The 14,407-nt window shown below is 36.2% G+C and overlaps 1 protein-coding gene across 5 annotated transcripts in view; it reads left to right on the forward strand.

Moving 5' to 3' along the window:
* The window catches only part of LOC126765676 (paired box protein Pax-6), a 112,254-nt gene extending 101,691 nt beyond the window's left edge, over window positions 1-10,563 (forward strand). For all 5 annotated transcript variants that reach the window (XM_050483368.1, XM_050483373.1, XM_050483371.1 and 2 more), the window contains one exon: window positions 121-10,563. In XM_050483368.1, coding sequence (XP_050339325.1) covers window positions 121-233 — 113 coding nt within the window. In that variant the 3' untranslated portion in view covers window positions 234-10,563. The remainder of the gene's footprint in view (window positions 1-120) is intronic.
* Window positions 10,564-14,407: the final 3,844 nt, after the last annotated feature.

Here is a 14,407-nt window from a genome sequence, read left to right on the forward strand (position 1 = left end):
CTAGCACCACTCTGCTTTACCAAAGATTATGATTCTATATGTATATGATTTTTAATTATTTACTTAGATAAAGTTTATCAATTAAAAATTGAATACTATATATGCTCATTTATATTTCAGATAACCATACATTTCCAGGTGTCATATCGGCAGGTGTGTCTGTACCCGTGCAAATACCCGCTCAAAGTGCTAGCGATTTAACCAGCACTAATTACTGGCCCCGTCTCCAGTGATCGACACTGTTACTAACTCCGTCGTCAACCGCATCAGTAGCTAACATTGGAACAGGTCAGTCGTCAATTGGTTCTCTAACCGGTTCGCCTCGCCCAGACATTAGTGTTTCTGCTGCGGCTGCCGCAGCAGCTGTGGTCGCAAACGCAGCCGCGGCGACGTCCGTAGCTGCTGCAGCAGCGGCAGCAGCTGTTGCTTCTGCAGCTATAAACGCGAGCGCTAATGCAGTAAGCGGTGGCAGTGGTGGCTTTGTCACCATAGGCACACCTTCACCTGTCGGCAGCAATGCAAGCAGCAGTCATAGTACGTTTAGTGGTTGCAACACCGGCAGCGGATTACAGGCCAATGCTAGAGGAGCAATAGTAGAAGCGACAAATAACACAATTAACGATTTCAATGAGAACGAAACTATCGGCCCAGGCAACAGAACATCGGCAGAAACAATTTTGGCAACACCACCATCGACACTAATGCTAACTGTTCAACAGCAACAACAACAAGGCATACAAAGAGTGATGCAACAACAACAACACCATCACTATTCACATCCTCATTACAGCCATCATGTGCACGGTCACCACCACCAATATCAACAATTGCAGCATTTGCATCAACATCAGCAATATCTAACCGCTCATGCGGCACAACATCACCGACACCAACAAATGCAGTCCCACAAACAGCCGCAGCATCAAATGCAAACAGTTTTGCAACATCACCCACATGCCCATTCACATTCGCTGCTGCATGCACATTCACAACAGCAGCATGAACCGCACTGTTACCACTAGCGATAAATGAACAAATATAAAAAACAAGATACTCGAACCTCTTACTTAAATACATTATTTTAGAGGCCTTCGATTCGTCAAAACTTAGATAGTGAGGAATCTATAAAACAACTGGTGTAATCCAATATAGATAGTAAAGAAAGAGATTATAACACCTAATGAGCTATCCACATATGTACTCGCTGCTATTAAATTCTTGACTTGAAAACGGTGAAATTGCATTCACATGTAAAGTGACCAAGACAAACCTAACCATTCTTGTATATAAACACATTCGTATATTCAGAAACATAGACCTTTTCTCATTTTCTAAAGTAATCAGAACAAAGAAATAAGGAACAAAAAACATTGGAAACCTAAATTTTGAACACAAAAATAGTTTACGTAAATATTTTAAAAATTAAGTTAACATGTAAGGAAGGGAATTCTTAACACAAAATCAGTTACGTACATTTTTGAAATATCGGGTGTAACCGAACATTTTATACTCTTGCAACTTGCAGGAATCAAAGCCGGGAATGTTTTTGAAGTGCTAGCAAAACCTTATATCTAACAAGTAAGAAAGGGTATTATTGCTAAAAACATCCTCAAATGAGATATGTGTGATACGTGATTAACTGGATCGTAGAAACTAAATTTAATATGTTGAGTTAATGTGGAAAAATCAATCAAAAGATCAGAATTCACTATTTAAGGGATTTGAAGTTTCGGCCTAGTTCAAAACCAATTACATTCTAATTCAATGTTACACCATATAATTTTTAAGAAAACTTGTCCATTTTATACTATTGTATTTTGCAAGAATCAAGGCCAGGGAAATACTTTAACACATAAAACGTCAACCAAAGAATCGGAATCTAAGCAATTTTGCATACATATACTCGTACATATACATATCTACTCAATATAACTCATACACTGACCGACAAATTCGGCATATGATTTCTAAGAACAACGAAAACTATTATAGGTAATATATGGAAGTATTAACTATTGTCATGCCAAATAATAAAAAAATATTCCCTGGGTTTCATTAACGTACATCACATACAATCACCAATCATATGGAGCAAAGTCAGCGTGATGTTCGAAAATCCTAGTAATATTTATATGGGAGCTAGGTAAAATTTTGGGTCAATTGTATCTACTTTAGGTATAAAGCTGTTATGAGTAAAACACATTCTGTAATTTTCATTGAGAGAACTCAAATATTGGCCGATACGTATATGTCCACCATAACGTCACCTAGAAGTTCGCAAATCTTAATGTCAGGGTAGTATTGACCCAATTCAATACATTTTTGATGCACAAAGTTACTATTGTCAGGAAAGGATTCTCTCTGAATTTCAATTGTATATCTCATACATTGACCGATATTTTCAGTCTAGACCGGAGATACTGGGTTGAACATATTTGGTACTTAGGGGCTTGAACAGTTTTGGTTGAATTTGAACAAATTTTTGTTATAAGGTGGCATACCCTAAAGGCATTATTCGTACAACAATTTATCCCGTTATATTAAATACTACTTGATTTGATCACTGTAAAGAAAGAGGCCGAAATGCGTGAGTATGAAGAGCTTGATAAGCTGGCCGACAGGGGTATTGCTCGAGAATTCTGGGAAAGAATGCGGCGGCTTATAGAAGGTTTCAAGACCGGAGCATACTCTTGTAGAACCCCCAAAGGTGATCTAGTCACCGATGCCCAGAGCATACCTAAATTATGGAGGGAACATTTCTCCAGCCTGCTGAATGGCAGTGAACGCACAACGCCAGGAGAAGGCGAACCCGATTCCCCAATCGATGACGATGGAGCAGACGTTCCATTGCCAGACCGTGAAGAAGTTCGAATAGCAATTACCCGTCTGAAGAACAACAAAGCATCGGGGGCCGACTGATTGACGGCCGAGCTATTCAAACACGGCGGCGAAGAACTGATAAGGAGCATGCATCAGCTTCTTTGTAAAATATGGTGGGACGAAAGCGTGCCTAACGATTGGAATTTAAGTGTGATATGCCCAATCCACAAAAAGGGAAACCCCACAATCTGCGCCAACTACCGTGGGATAAGCCTCCTTAACATCGCGTATAAGGTTCTATCGAGCGTATTGTGTAAATGATTAAAGCCCACCGTCAACAAACTGATTGGACCTTATCAGTGTGGCTTTAGACCTGGCAGATCAACAACCGACCAGATATTCACCATGCGCCAAATCTTGGAAAAGACCCGTGAAAGGAGAATCGAAACACACCACCTCTTCGTCGATTTCAAAGCTGCTTTCGACAGCACGAAAAGGAGCTGCCTTTATGCCGCGATGTCTGAATTTGGTATCCCTGCAAAACTAATACGGCTGTGTAAACTGACGTTGAGCAACACCAAAAGCTCCGTCAGGATCGGGAAGGACCTCTCCGAGCCGTTCGATACCAAACGAGGTTTCAGACAAGGCTGCTGGAGAAAATAATCCGAGCTGCAGAACTTAATATTGATATCATCGGCCTCAACACCCGCGCCGTTAGTTCTGCTTGCTCCAGACTGGACAAGGAAGCAATGCAAATGGGTTTGGCAGTGAACAAGGGCAAGACGAAATATCTCCTGTCATCAAACAAACAGTCGTCGTACTAGCAACTTGGCTCTCCCGTCACTGTTGACAGTCATAACTTTGAAGTCGTAGACAATTTCGTCTATCTTTGAACCAGCGTAAACACCACCAACAATGTCAGCCTAGAAATCCAACGCAGGATAACTCTTGCCAACAGGTGCTACTTCGGACTGAGTAGGCAGTTGAGAAGCAAAGTTCTCTCTCGACGAACAAAAACCATACTCTATAAGTCACTCATAATTCCCGTCCTGCTAAATGGTGTAGAGGCCTGGACGATGACAACAACTGATGAGTGGACGTTGCGAGTTTTCGAGAGAAAAGTTTTGCGAAAGATTTGTGGTCTTTTGCGCGTTGGCCACAGCGAATACCGCATTCGAAGGAACGATAAGCTGTACGAGATATACGACGACATTGACATAGTTCAGCGAATTAAAAGACAGCGGCTACGCTGGCTAGATCATGTTGTCCGGATGGACGAAAACACTCCAGCTCAGAAAGTATTCGACGCTGTACCCGCCGGGGGAAGCAGAGGAAGAGGAAGACCTCCACTCCGTTGGAAGGACCAAGTGGAGAAGGATCTGGCCTCGCTTGGAATATCCAATTGGCGCCCCGTAGCGAAAAGAAGAAACGACTGGCGCGCTGTTGTTAACTCGGCTATAATCGCGTAAGCGGTGTCTACGCCAATAAAGAAGAAGAAGAAGAAAGTGAAAAGAAAGGCAGTGGTCCCATTACGCCCATCTACGAATACGTAATTTTTTTGTACAAAGGAACCCGGATACCAAGTTTCAGCAAGATATTTCAATTTGTTCTCAATTTACAGCATGACCGGACGGACGAACGGACAGATAGACAGTCGCCCGGATTTCAACTATTCTCGTCATCCTGATCATTTATATACATAGTATATGTATAAATAACCTTATATACATATATCTCCCTTAGTTGTAGGGGATACGTACAATCGTTAGGTGAACACAACTACTATTATACTCTGTAGCAACAGGTTGCAAGAGTATAAAAATGTTGCGAAAGATTAAAACTTCAATTATTCGATGAAATCGTGAATAACAATCAAATTTGATATATGATTGATTTATAAGACATAAACTTAGACTATATTTTTATTATTATTGCTAACAACATCTTCAAATGAGATATGTGTGATACGTGATTAACTGGATCGTAGAAACTAAATTTAATATGTTGAGTTAATGTGGAAAAATCAAATCAAAAGATCTGAATTAACTATTTTAAGGATTTGAAGTTTCGGCCTAGTTCAAAACCAATTACATTCTAATTCAACGTTACACCATACAATTTTTAAGAAAACTTGTCCATTACAATTATAGTATTACTATTTTAATGAAACTAAAATATCACACATTTTGACCAACCTGAAAGATTTAAATACAGATATAAAGACAGAAATCATTTAATATGGTATTTTGAGGGCAGAAAAATGGACGGGCTGATTGCATTAATTTTGACATTGCTCAGGTATACTCCACAACGTGTTTTGAAGCAATTTTATGTATAAACAATACTAACATTGTGACAAATTCGGCATAAAATTGGTTAGAATAAGGAAAATCATTTTAAGTTAGCCTATTATCATTTAGTTACCTATTTTTGCCAATACTACGTACAATTAACATGCCACAGACTAATAAAATGCTCTCAGGGTTTCATTAAGGTACCTCACATACAAACACCGATCATATGGAGTCAGCTCGACCACGTTCCAAAATCCTTTTATTAGTTATTTGGGGGCTAGGTCAAGTTTTCACCCAATGTTATCCATTTTGGGCAATGGGCATTGGGTTATGAATTAAGCACGCTCTCTTATTTTCATTGAATTAACTCACATATTGACCCATATATGCGATATAAAGTCACCCGGAAGTTCGACCACTTTTATATAAGGTGTATGGGGGCTAAGGGAAGTATAGACCAGATTCCACCCATTTTTGCCACACAGACAAACTTCAGTTATATGTCTCACAGTTTGCCCGATGTCCATATGTTCCATATGTTCGGAACCTGGAGGCTTCAACCTCTAGGGCTCTATGGACTACACCCATTGTTTCAGAATTTGTACCCCAAATGTGCCCCTTCAACAGCGATCCCCTGTGATAAATTACAGTTTAATATCTTAGTAATTAGTTATGGAACTTTATTTGTTTTAGTTTAATGACGTTTTCGAGGCCGACTACGCCTATCTTCAAACTCATCCCCATTCATTAAAGTATCTAAATTTATACTCAAGGTACAGCTTGCACAGACGGACGGACCACTATCTGTCCTCTGTGTTCAACTCGTGTCGTCATCCTAATCGATAATGTAAAGATAATCCTATATCTATCTCGATTAGTTTTAGGTGATGTAAGTAATCTTCCGCAAAACCTTTCTCTTGAAAATTCGTCACATCGTCTCATCAGATGTTGTCATTGTCCATCCCTCTGCACCATATAGCAGGACGGGAATAATGAGTGACTTATAGAGTTTGGTCTTTATTTATCGAGGAGGATTTTACTCTTCTATTGCATACTCAGTCCGAAGAAGCACCTGTTAGCAAGAGTTATTTGGCGTTGGATTTCGAGGCTGATATTGTTCATAATTTCGTCAATTTTGTTCCAATCGTCTTAAGATTTTATGGATTAATTTAAGAAAACAGGCAAAAAAATATTAAAACTTTATTCCTTAAAATGAGGTAAAAAAGTTGTTGCGCTTAAGAAACTCGCGTGGTGAAATGCTTGTAATTATGGCATAAATGGTATTAAATCTTCGGCGTGATCAAACATCAGATATGATAATAGATGTCCCTGTTTAAGCGAAGAAACCTTAGTATAGTGGCGGAGTTGTACTTGTTATACGTTAGCCTGAACTTAGTAGACTTTTTTTTTTTGCCTGTGATAAAGGCTTAGATCCTCAAGAATCATTCCTTAAGTTGTTTATGAGGATAACCATAACATCAATCACCTTGTAAGAACACTACCCGATCGCGGAACAACGAGTTAATTAAAGCTAGTTAGCGGAGGAATCTTTATGTCGTAAGCTTTTAAAACAATTTTGCGCTGACAAATTGTAGAAATTCCGAACTTTGAAGAATATATAAATGAGTGGGCATTCATTAACGTTAGTAAAGTGCTGTTGCTTTAATTTATTCAATTTAGTCGTACAATTGGCGTTCAATTCAGTTTAAGTAATACTTTTTGTAAATTCTCAAAATATTGTACAACATATTCATATTAGTACATATGTACATAAATACGTATAAATATATATGTAAAATGTGCATAAATCTATTATAGAATAGAATGGGTAACTTCGGTTTTTGTTGGGAGCCACTTGACGGAAGAATTGCAATTTGTTAATAATTAAAGAAGAATAAATGCAGCATAGCCGACAACGAAACTTAATATGTTACACATAGTAAATATGTAGAAAATTAGTTTAAGTATAGATATAAAGTCAGTAGAAAATGATGAGACGTTTATGGTAAAACTGATGCATCCCTTCACATTACGGTGTCCATTACTTCCCTAGTTGATTGTGTTTCGGCAAGCGCCGCCTGAAATTTCAGTTTTAGCTCTAAATAATAGGTTGATCGAAAAGAAACCGGTGATTTTGCATACAAACGGCGTTGACAATTTTTTGAACGGCTTATGACTCTGTTATTGCATTTTTGCTTTTGTCAAATATCAGCAGGCACTTTTACCTTGCCTTAGAAAAAAAGCGCGCGTAATTTTATTTATATTTGTTTGTTTGGCGGCAATTTTAATATGGAGCCCACAAAGGAGCATTTTCGTCATATTTACTTTATTATTTCCGTAAAGGAAAAAATGCAGCTCAGGTTGCTAAAAAGTTACGTGATGTGTATGGTGACAAAGCCTTAAAAGAAACACAGTGTCAAAGTTGGTTTGTCAAATTCCGTTCAGGTCGGCCAAGTGCAGTTGATAATGACGTCATCAAGGCTTCAACCTAATCGGATCGTCATGTAACTGAGCGTGAGATTGGAGAGAAGTTAAATATACCACAATCAACCATACATGATCATATACGACGTCTTGGGTAAAAAAACTAAAACTCAAAAATATGTTTGAAAAAATCACCGGTCTCTTTTAAGCCAATATATGGACCTAGCGTAAACAAGGGCTTTATTCTCAATTTAAACCGTACATAAATCATGTGTATATAGCATGTTTATAGCATGGGATTCTTTGATATTTTAAATTAAAGAAGTAAACCTATAACCTTGGAAAAATTATATTCTAGTACAAAATTTTTCACTCTGCAAAAAAGGTCCGCATGATTTTTTCTTAAACACATTCTTACATTCTCTTAAATATTATAGGTAGTCAAAGTTATACATAAAATGACCTTAGCATTCATATAAGTGATTTACACATTCTGTGTTGCTCATACGACATTACCATACATACATATATGAATATTATAAATTTGATGCATAACTTTAACTGCGTAAACTTTTAAAGTATTGTTTTAATGAAAAAAATGATTCGGCCCTTTTTTGTGGAGCGGAAAATTTCGCGTTGCAAATATAATTTTTCCATCGTTGTAGATTAGTTTGCTTTAGAAATAAAGATATTATTGCAAAGGATCAAAAAAGCCCGTATAAAATATATGGGAAAAGTAATTTAGCACAGTTTAAATTGAAAATAAAGAGCTTGTTTACATTGGATCCTTCTCTTTAGGACAAAGACGGAAACTTCAGGGAAGGCGTATTAAAAAAAAAATAATTTGGGAAATAACGAATACCCTACTTCACATGAACGTTAAAAATATTATAGTGCTACAATGTACTCGTATCTTCATATACATATATGAAGTCATATTTACACTTGCATGGTTTTTAAATTATTTACATTTAATAATCTAAATATAGAATTATTGTAGGAATTATTTGTAATCGTCATTTTCGAATTAATGTAATGTAATCATGTAAGAAACATTATTTTATTTACACTGCTTTGTATATACATAAAAAGCCGCATACACAAGTATATACATTTACGTGTACACACATATTATGTGAATAGGTATAGTGCATAAAATTTATATTTATACAAAGGGTTTTTGCCTGGTAACGAGGCTGCGTTGCAGGTACATATAAACCATTTTTAAATTATCGTGTTTATTTCTAACAAAATTCGAAACTTTAAAAATATATGTTGGCTTATGCAAATTATAGTATTTCTCTACTTCATTTTCCAGTTTGTACAATTTGATAATAAAATGTTTCGCTTCACAGGAGCCTCAACCTCATTTTACTACATATTAGGGTTCTGTTAAGCTTCATTTTTGTGAAATCGCCACATCTAATTGATATTTTCAGTGCGCGTCATATGTAATGGGAAATACATATGAAGTGCCAAATCTGTACGAACAAAAACAAAACATGTTAACAAAGAGAGACTTACACTTTACACTTGGTACTGTACATTTTGCTCGAACCTTTCAGAATTTACTCACCCTTATTAGCAGGGATAATGGGATGCCCAACTTATTCCAGTGTGAGAGCGCCTCAAAATAAGCGTTTTTTATAACATTTTCCATTATGGCCAGATCGAACAAAATAAGAATTTTTGGGCATTTTAAATTAAAACACCCAACATTTATTACGATTGCAAATTATTATATATTGGACTTTTAATATATGACGAAACTACTTAAATCCTTTTTTATGATTTTATGGTATACTAAAACCACTGACTTTTGATATTTCAATACTTAATAAGGTGGATTAAGCCTGTTAGTTCTCAATTATCAAATGTTGTTAATCATTAAATTTAAATTTCGCATTTTCTTTGATTTTTATTGCTTTAAATTTTTATTAGCGATCTTGAACAGCAGCAACAAATTCCTCCGTTTACATATTTTTTTGGTAAGATTTCAATCTGGCCGTCGCTCGTTTCCAATTGCTAAACGTCAAAACCTCCCCAATCCAGTCAACTGTCAAAGTTTAGGTGGTTTTGACGTTTAGCAATTGTTCTCTCACTTCTAGTGAGAGAGGAGTTGGACATCTCTTTATCTCTGCTTAGTAGTGTGTTGCAGCCAACGTTTGAAAAGCTACGCTACTCCCGTAGCATTTCATTTTGCTATTGCTACCGCTCTCACTTTGACAGGAGCCATAGCAAAACAATGTAAAAGTATGTGCTCTGCTCGGAGTTTTGTTAGGTAAAAAACTATATCCACATAGTATATCGCTACAGCAAAACTCCGAGCAGAGCAGAGTACATACTTTTACATTGTTCTGCTATGACTCTGAAACTGCTCCCCACAAAGTGAGAGCGGTAGCTATAGCATAGCAGTAATTCTAGAAATTTTGGTGATACGGAGTAGTAAAGAAAACCTCGGTTGCAGCTAAATGTTAAATAACATTCTCTGTTTAAATTTAACATTCTCTTTTGTAAGTTAGTCATGATTTTTTTGTTTAATTTACGCTCGAAAGTCGGTTAAAAATTAACATTTTCTGATTATGTTTTTTTACAAACCATCCTCATTGGATTCTCTTCAAAGTGGTTCAGGCCATTTTTCATTTCATGCAACGGTTTAGTCAGCTATAGTGAACAGACAAAAACCCAACTTATTTATTAGTCCATATGTACTTATATGCAGACAGGTGCGTGCATACATACACAAATTTATATATTTTCTGTACGAAATAGCCATCTATCAATACAGTTATGTGTATTATGTATATCATAAGTAGTAAATGGATGAACAATTGAATATAATATATACATATATATAATTGTATACATACCATATATGTATATAGTATACATAGTATATTTACAAACATACATATAAGTATATACATATTGCAGTTGCAAGTACGGGTTTTGTTGTAAAACAATAATAACAAATAAACAAATGCATTATTTCCCTTGTGTGTGAAATACTGCATTAGAAAAAATATATCGGTTGTGGTATTTGCTAAATGTGACGATGAAGCAAAAGTGTTTCCTAAACAACTTAATAATAAATACATTAACAGCTAAGCCCCCAAATTCAAATTGGTATTGTATTATAATTTAATACTGACCATTCCCAAACTCAAGTGCCGGCAACATCCCCATTCCCCTTTGTTGTTTTTATACTCTCGCAACAAAGTTGCTAAGGAGAGTATTATAGTTTTGTTCACATAACGGTTTTTTGTAAGTCCTAAAAAAAGTCAAATATAGGCTTATATATACCAAAGTGATCAGGGTGACGAGTAGAGTTGAAATCCGGATGTCTGTCTGTTCATCTGTCCGTGCAATCTGTAACTTGAGTAAAAATTGAGATATCATGATGAAACTTGGTACACGTATTTCTTGGCTCCATAAGAAGGTTAAGTTCGAAGATGAGCAAAATCGGCCCACTGCTACGCCCACAAAATGGCGAAAACCGAAAACCTATAAAGTGTCATAACTAAGCCATAAATAAAGATATTAAAGTGAAATTTGGCACAAAGGATCGCATTAGCAAGGGGCATATTTGGACGTATTTTTTTTTTAAAAGTGGGCGTAGCCCCGGCCCCTATTAAGTTTTTTGTATATATCTCGGAAACTACTATAGCTATGTCAACCCCCCCCCCCCCAGGCATTTCCATATACAGTTCAAAAATGGAAGAAATCGGATAATAACAACGCCCACCTGCCATACAAAGGTTATGTTGAAAATCACTAAGAGTGCGTTAACCGACTAACAAAAAACGTCAGTAACACTAAATTTTACGGAAGAAATGGCAGAAGCAAGCTGCACACAGGCTTTTTTTTAATTGAAAATGGGCGTGGCGTCGCCCACTTATGGACCAAGAACCATATCTCAGGAACTACTCTACCGTTTTCAATGAAATTCGGTACATATTATTTTCTTAACACCCTGATAATATGTACAAAATATGGGTGAAATCGGTGACACCCGAACTTAGCCCTTCCTTACTTGTTTTTTGTTGCCTTTTGCAGGCGAATAGTGCTGAATCCTTGTATGAGCGAGCAACATTAAGCTCAGCTTAAAAAAGTAGCAAAGTAATTAATTAAAATATTTATTGCGGTCTCACCCCTGGCAAAGCAACTTTAGTTTTGTTACTCCAGGAGAAGATTTATACCTCAGCACTTACAAATAACGACCATAAAAAAATTCTTGAGTAAGATATAATGTGTTGAAGAAATTAAAATTTGAAACGATTATGTGTGGTTTGATTGTATGCATATAGCACATAGGTACAAATGTTGTTAAAGTGTTATATTATTGTACATACACTTGTTTAAATATAATATCAGATATTTGGGATTCAGAACAGTACATCTACAAATAATACGTGTGCGTCAGTTAAGTATGGTGAAGTATATGCAATATTATGATGTATTAATTAACAACATGAGGTCGATACAGCTACAAATGTTTCTACATCTCTACTGACGTATGGAGAGAAAGTTAACATTCCTTTTTATTACGCTGCAAACCATGACCGTTGCCAGAAATGGGGTAAACTTCTAGTAAACTTTAAAAAACTATGAAACTATCGGCAATAGTTTATTTGGTAGCTGTCTGGCGATTTTTGTATATTGATCCTTAGTGCATTTGCCGAAGCGGAATTTTCAGAATCGAAAACCTTTTTCTGTTCAGAGAATGCTTATGTTATTGTATAATAATGTTGTTTCCATAACGTCCATTTTTTGTGACAGCTACGTATTCATTTCTAACCTCATAAATTACGTTTCTTTTTTTAAATAACTTTATTAATACGACTGTATTTACGTTTGTTGCGTCGTAAATATGCAAGATCTTCCAGAAGCCAAATATTCATAAGTATTGTTTTCTGTATTACGCAATAATTTCTCTGTATGTTTGTACTCTTTAAGAATATAATAATAGTGTTTGTGTTTTGTGTGTTGTATTCATTTACACCTTAGGAAGAGGAAGAATTCTTGTTTTAATATTATTGAGTTTGCCACGAAGTGCCTTTAGACGAGCTGAGTGTCATTACCTAATAACAAAGTGTCATTGTGCCGAAAATGGATAAAATCAGGCCCCTAGCGACCACATTCTTAATATACGAATTTCAAACTTCCGCTTGAATTTATCGGCCAATATTTGAGATGTCTTAGCTAAATTAAATGAACGTACAATATAGATATGCTTCAGTTTAATTCTGAAAATGTGTGAAATTGGTGCATAAATTACCCCAAATTTGATATGCTATATATGTGACCTGGTCTACGGAAAGGAGGCTTAGGTGTCAAAAAATCAATTTTCAAACGAGAAACTGACGAAACGAGTTGTTTATTTTTAACAGCTGTTTCCCAGAAAACTAGTTTTCGCACGTTAGCTCCCTTTTCGTAGACCAGGTCACATATAATGATTTTCGTTATGCTATGACAAATAATATAATTGCTTGGAAACATGTTCCGGGATATTCTTGAGTATTGGCAAAAGATAATCAGATTAAAAAAAATCAGCCCAGAAATTCCCAGCCAAGCCCTAGCAATATGCGCGCTATAATGATTCCTATTCATTTTGACTTTCCAACTGAATCTAATATTTCGGAAAAGCAACATTTTTTATGAGACTAAGTAAGTGCCTATAATATACAGAAGTTAATAGTATACCAATGTATAAATTATTGCCGATTAAATTGAAACGGATAAAAAAATTTGTATTTTTTTTGGTCAAGATGACCTTTATTGTTAATTGTTCTGCTAAGACTAAATTACAATTTCAATTATCAATTATTTATAACTTAAAAATTACTTATGTTAGCACTATTTATTTATTTATTTGTGTCTGGTTGTTCCGCGTGTGCCGGATGTTGATTAGTTAATTGCACGACAATTGTTGCAATGGTTGCATTATTGTTGGTCAGCATTAGTTCCTGGCTGTAGTTTATACTGCGCGTGCCGGATGTTGATTGGTATATTGTTTAGCCAGCATTATTCTGTTTATCGCAGTTAACTTTAATGTTGCTAACTCCTCCGCCGTCAAAAACGAACGTCCTCGTTTGTTTAAACTTTTAGGGATATTGGCACTTTTGACGTGGGAGTTTCCGATGTGTCTTCTTTATTATTGGCCACATTCACGTTTACATTGTAGCTCGATGGTTATATGTATTAGTTTTGTCTTACAATTCTTTCTTATGATTGATGCAGTGACTATTGTTGCTAGACTGATCAGGCAAATAACTACTAATGAAAAATTTGTTATTAGAGCTGCTGTGTGGGTTGTCTGCCGTGTTTGTAAATGATTGGTGTTATTTATGTGGAGTTTCTTCATCATCTCAAGGCTGAGAATTTCTTCCTCTTTGTTCGACGGTCAATAAGGAATATTACCTGCAAGTTATGCGCAATTTGCGCGAAGCAATCCGCCAGAAACGCCCGGATTTGTGGAAGAACAAAAATTGGCTTTTGCACCACGATAACGCCCCTGCTCACACATCGTTTCTAGTGCGCGACTTTTTGGCCAAAAACAACACACTAATGATGCCGCAGCCACCATATTCCCCAGATCTGGCCCCCTGTGACTTTTTCTTGTTCCCTAAACTGAAGAGGCCCATGAAAGGACGACGTTACGCTTCTTTTGACGAGATAAAGACGGCATCGAAGGAGGAGCTGAAGAAGATAAATACAAATATAACAAATATAGATATTCATGAATAAATAAATAATTTTTGAAAAAAAAACACAAAATTCGCGATACTTTTTGAACACACCTCGTATGTTTACTACAGGTTACGATATCCTCATAGGGAATTTTATTAATATATTTATCTTTATGGGTT

This window comes from Bactrocera neohumeralis, unplaced genomic scaffold (genome assembly GCF_024586455.1).
Source record: "Bactrocera neohumeralis isolate Rockhampton unplaced genomic scaffold, APGP_CSIRO_Bneo_wtdbg2-racon-allhic-juicebox.fasta_v2 cluster11, whole genome shotgun sequence".
NCBI lineage: Eukaryota > Metazoa > Arthropoda > Insecta > Diptera > Tephritidae > Bactrocera > Bactrocera neohumeralis.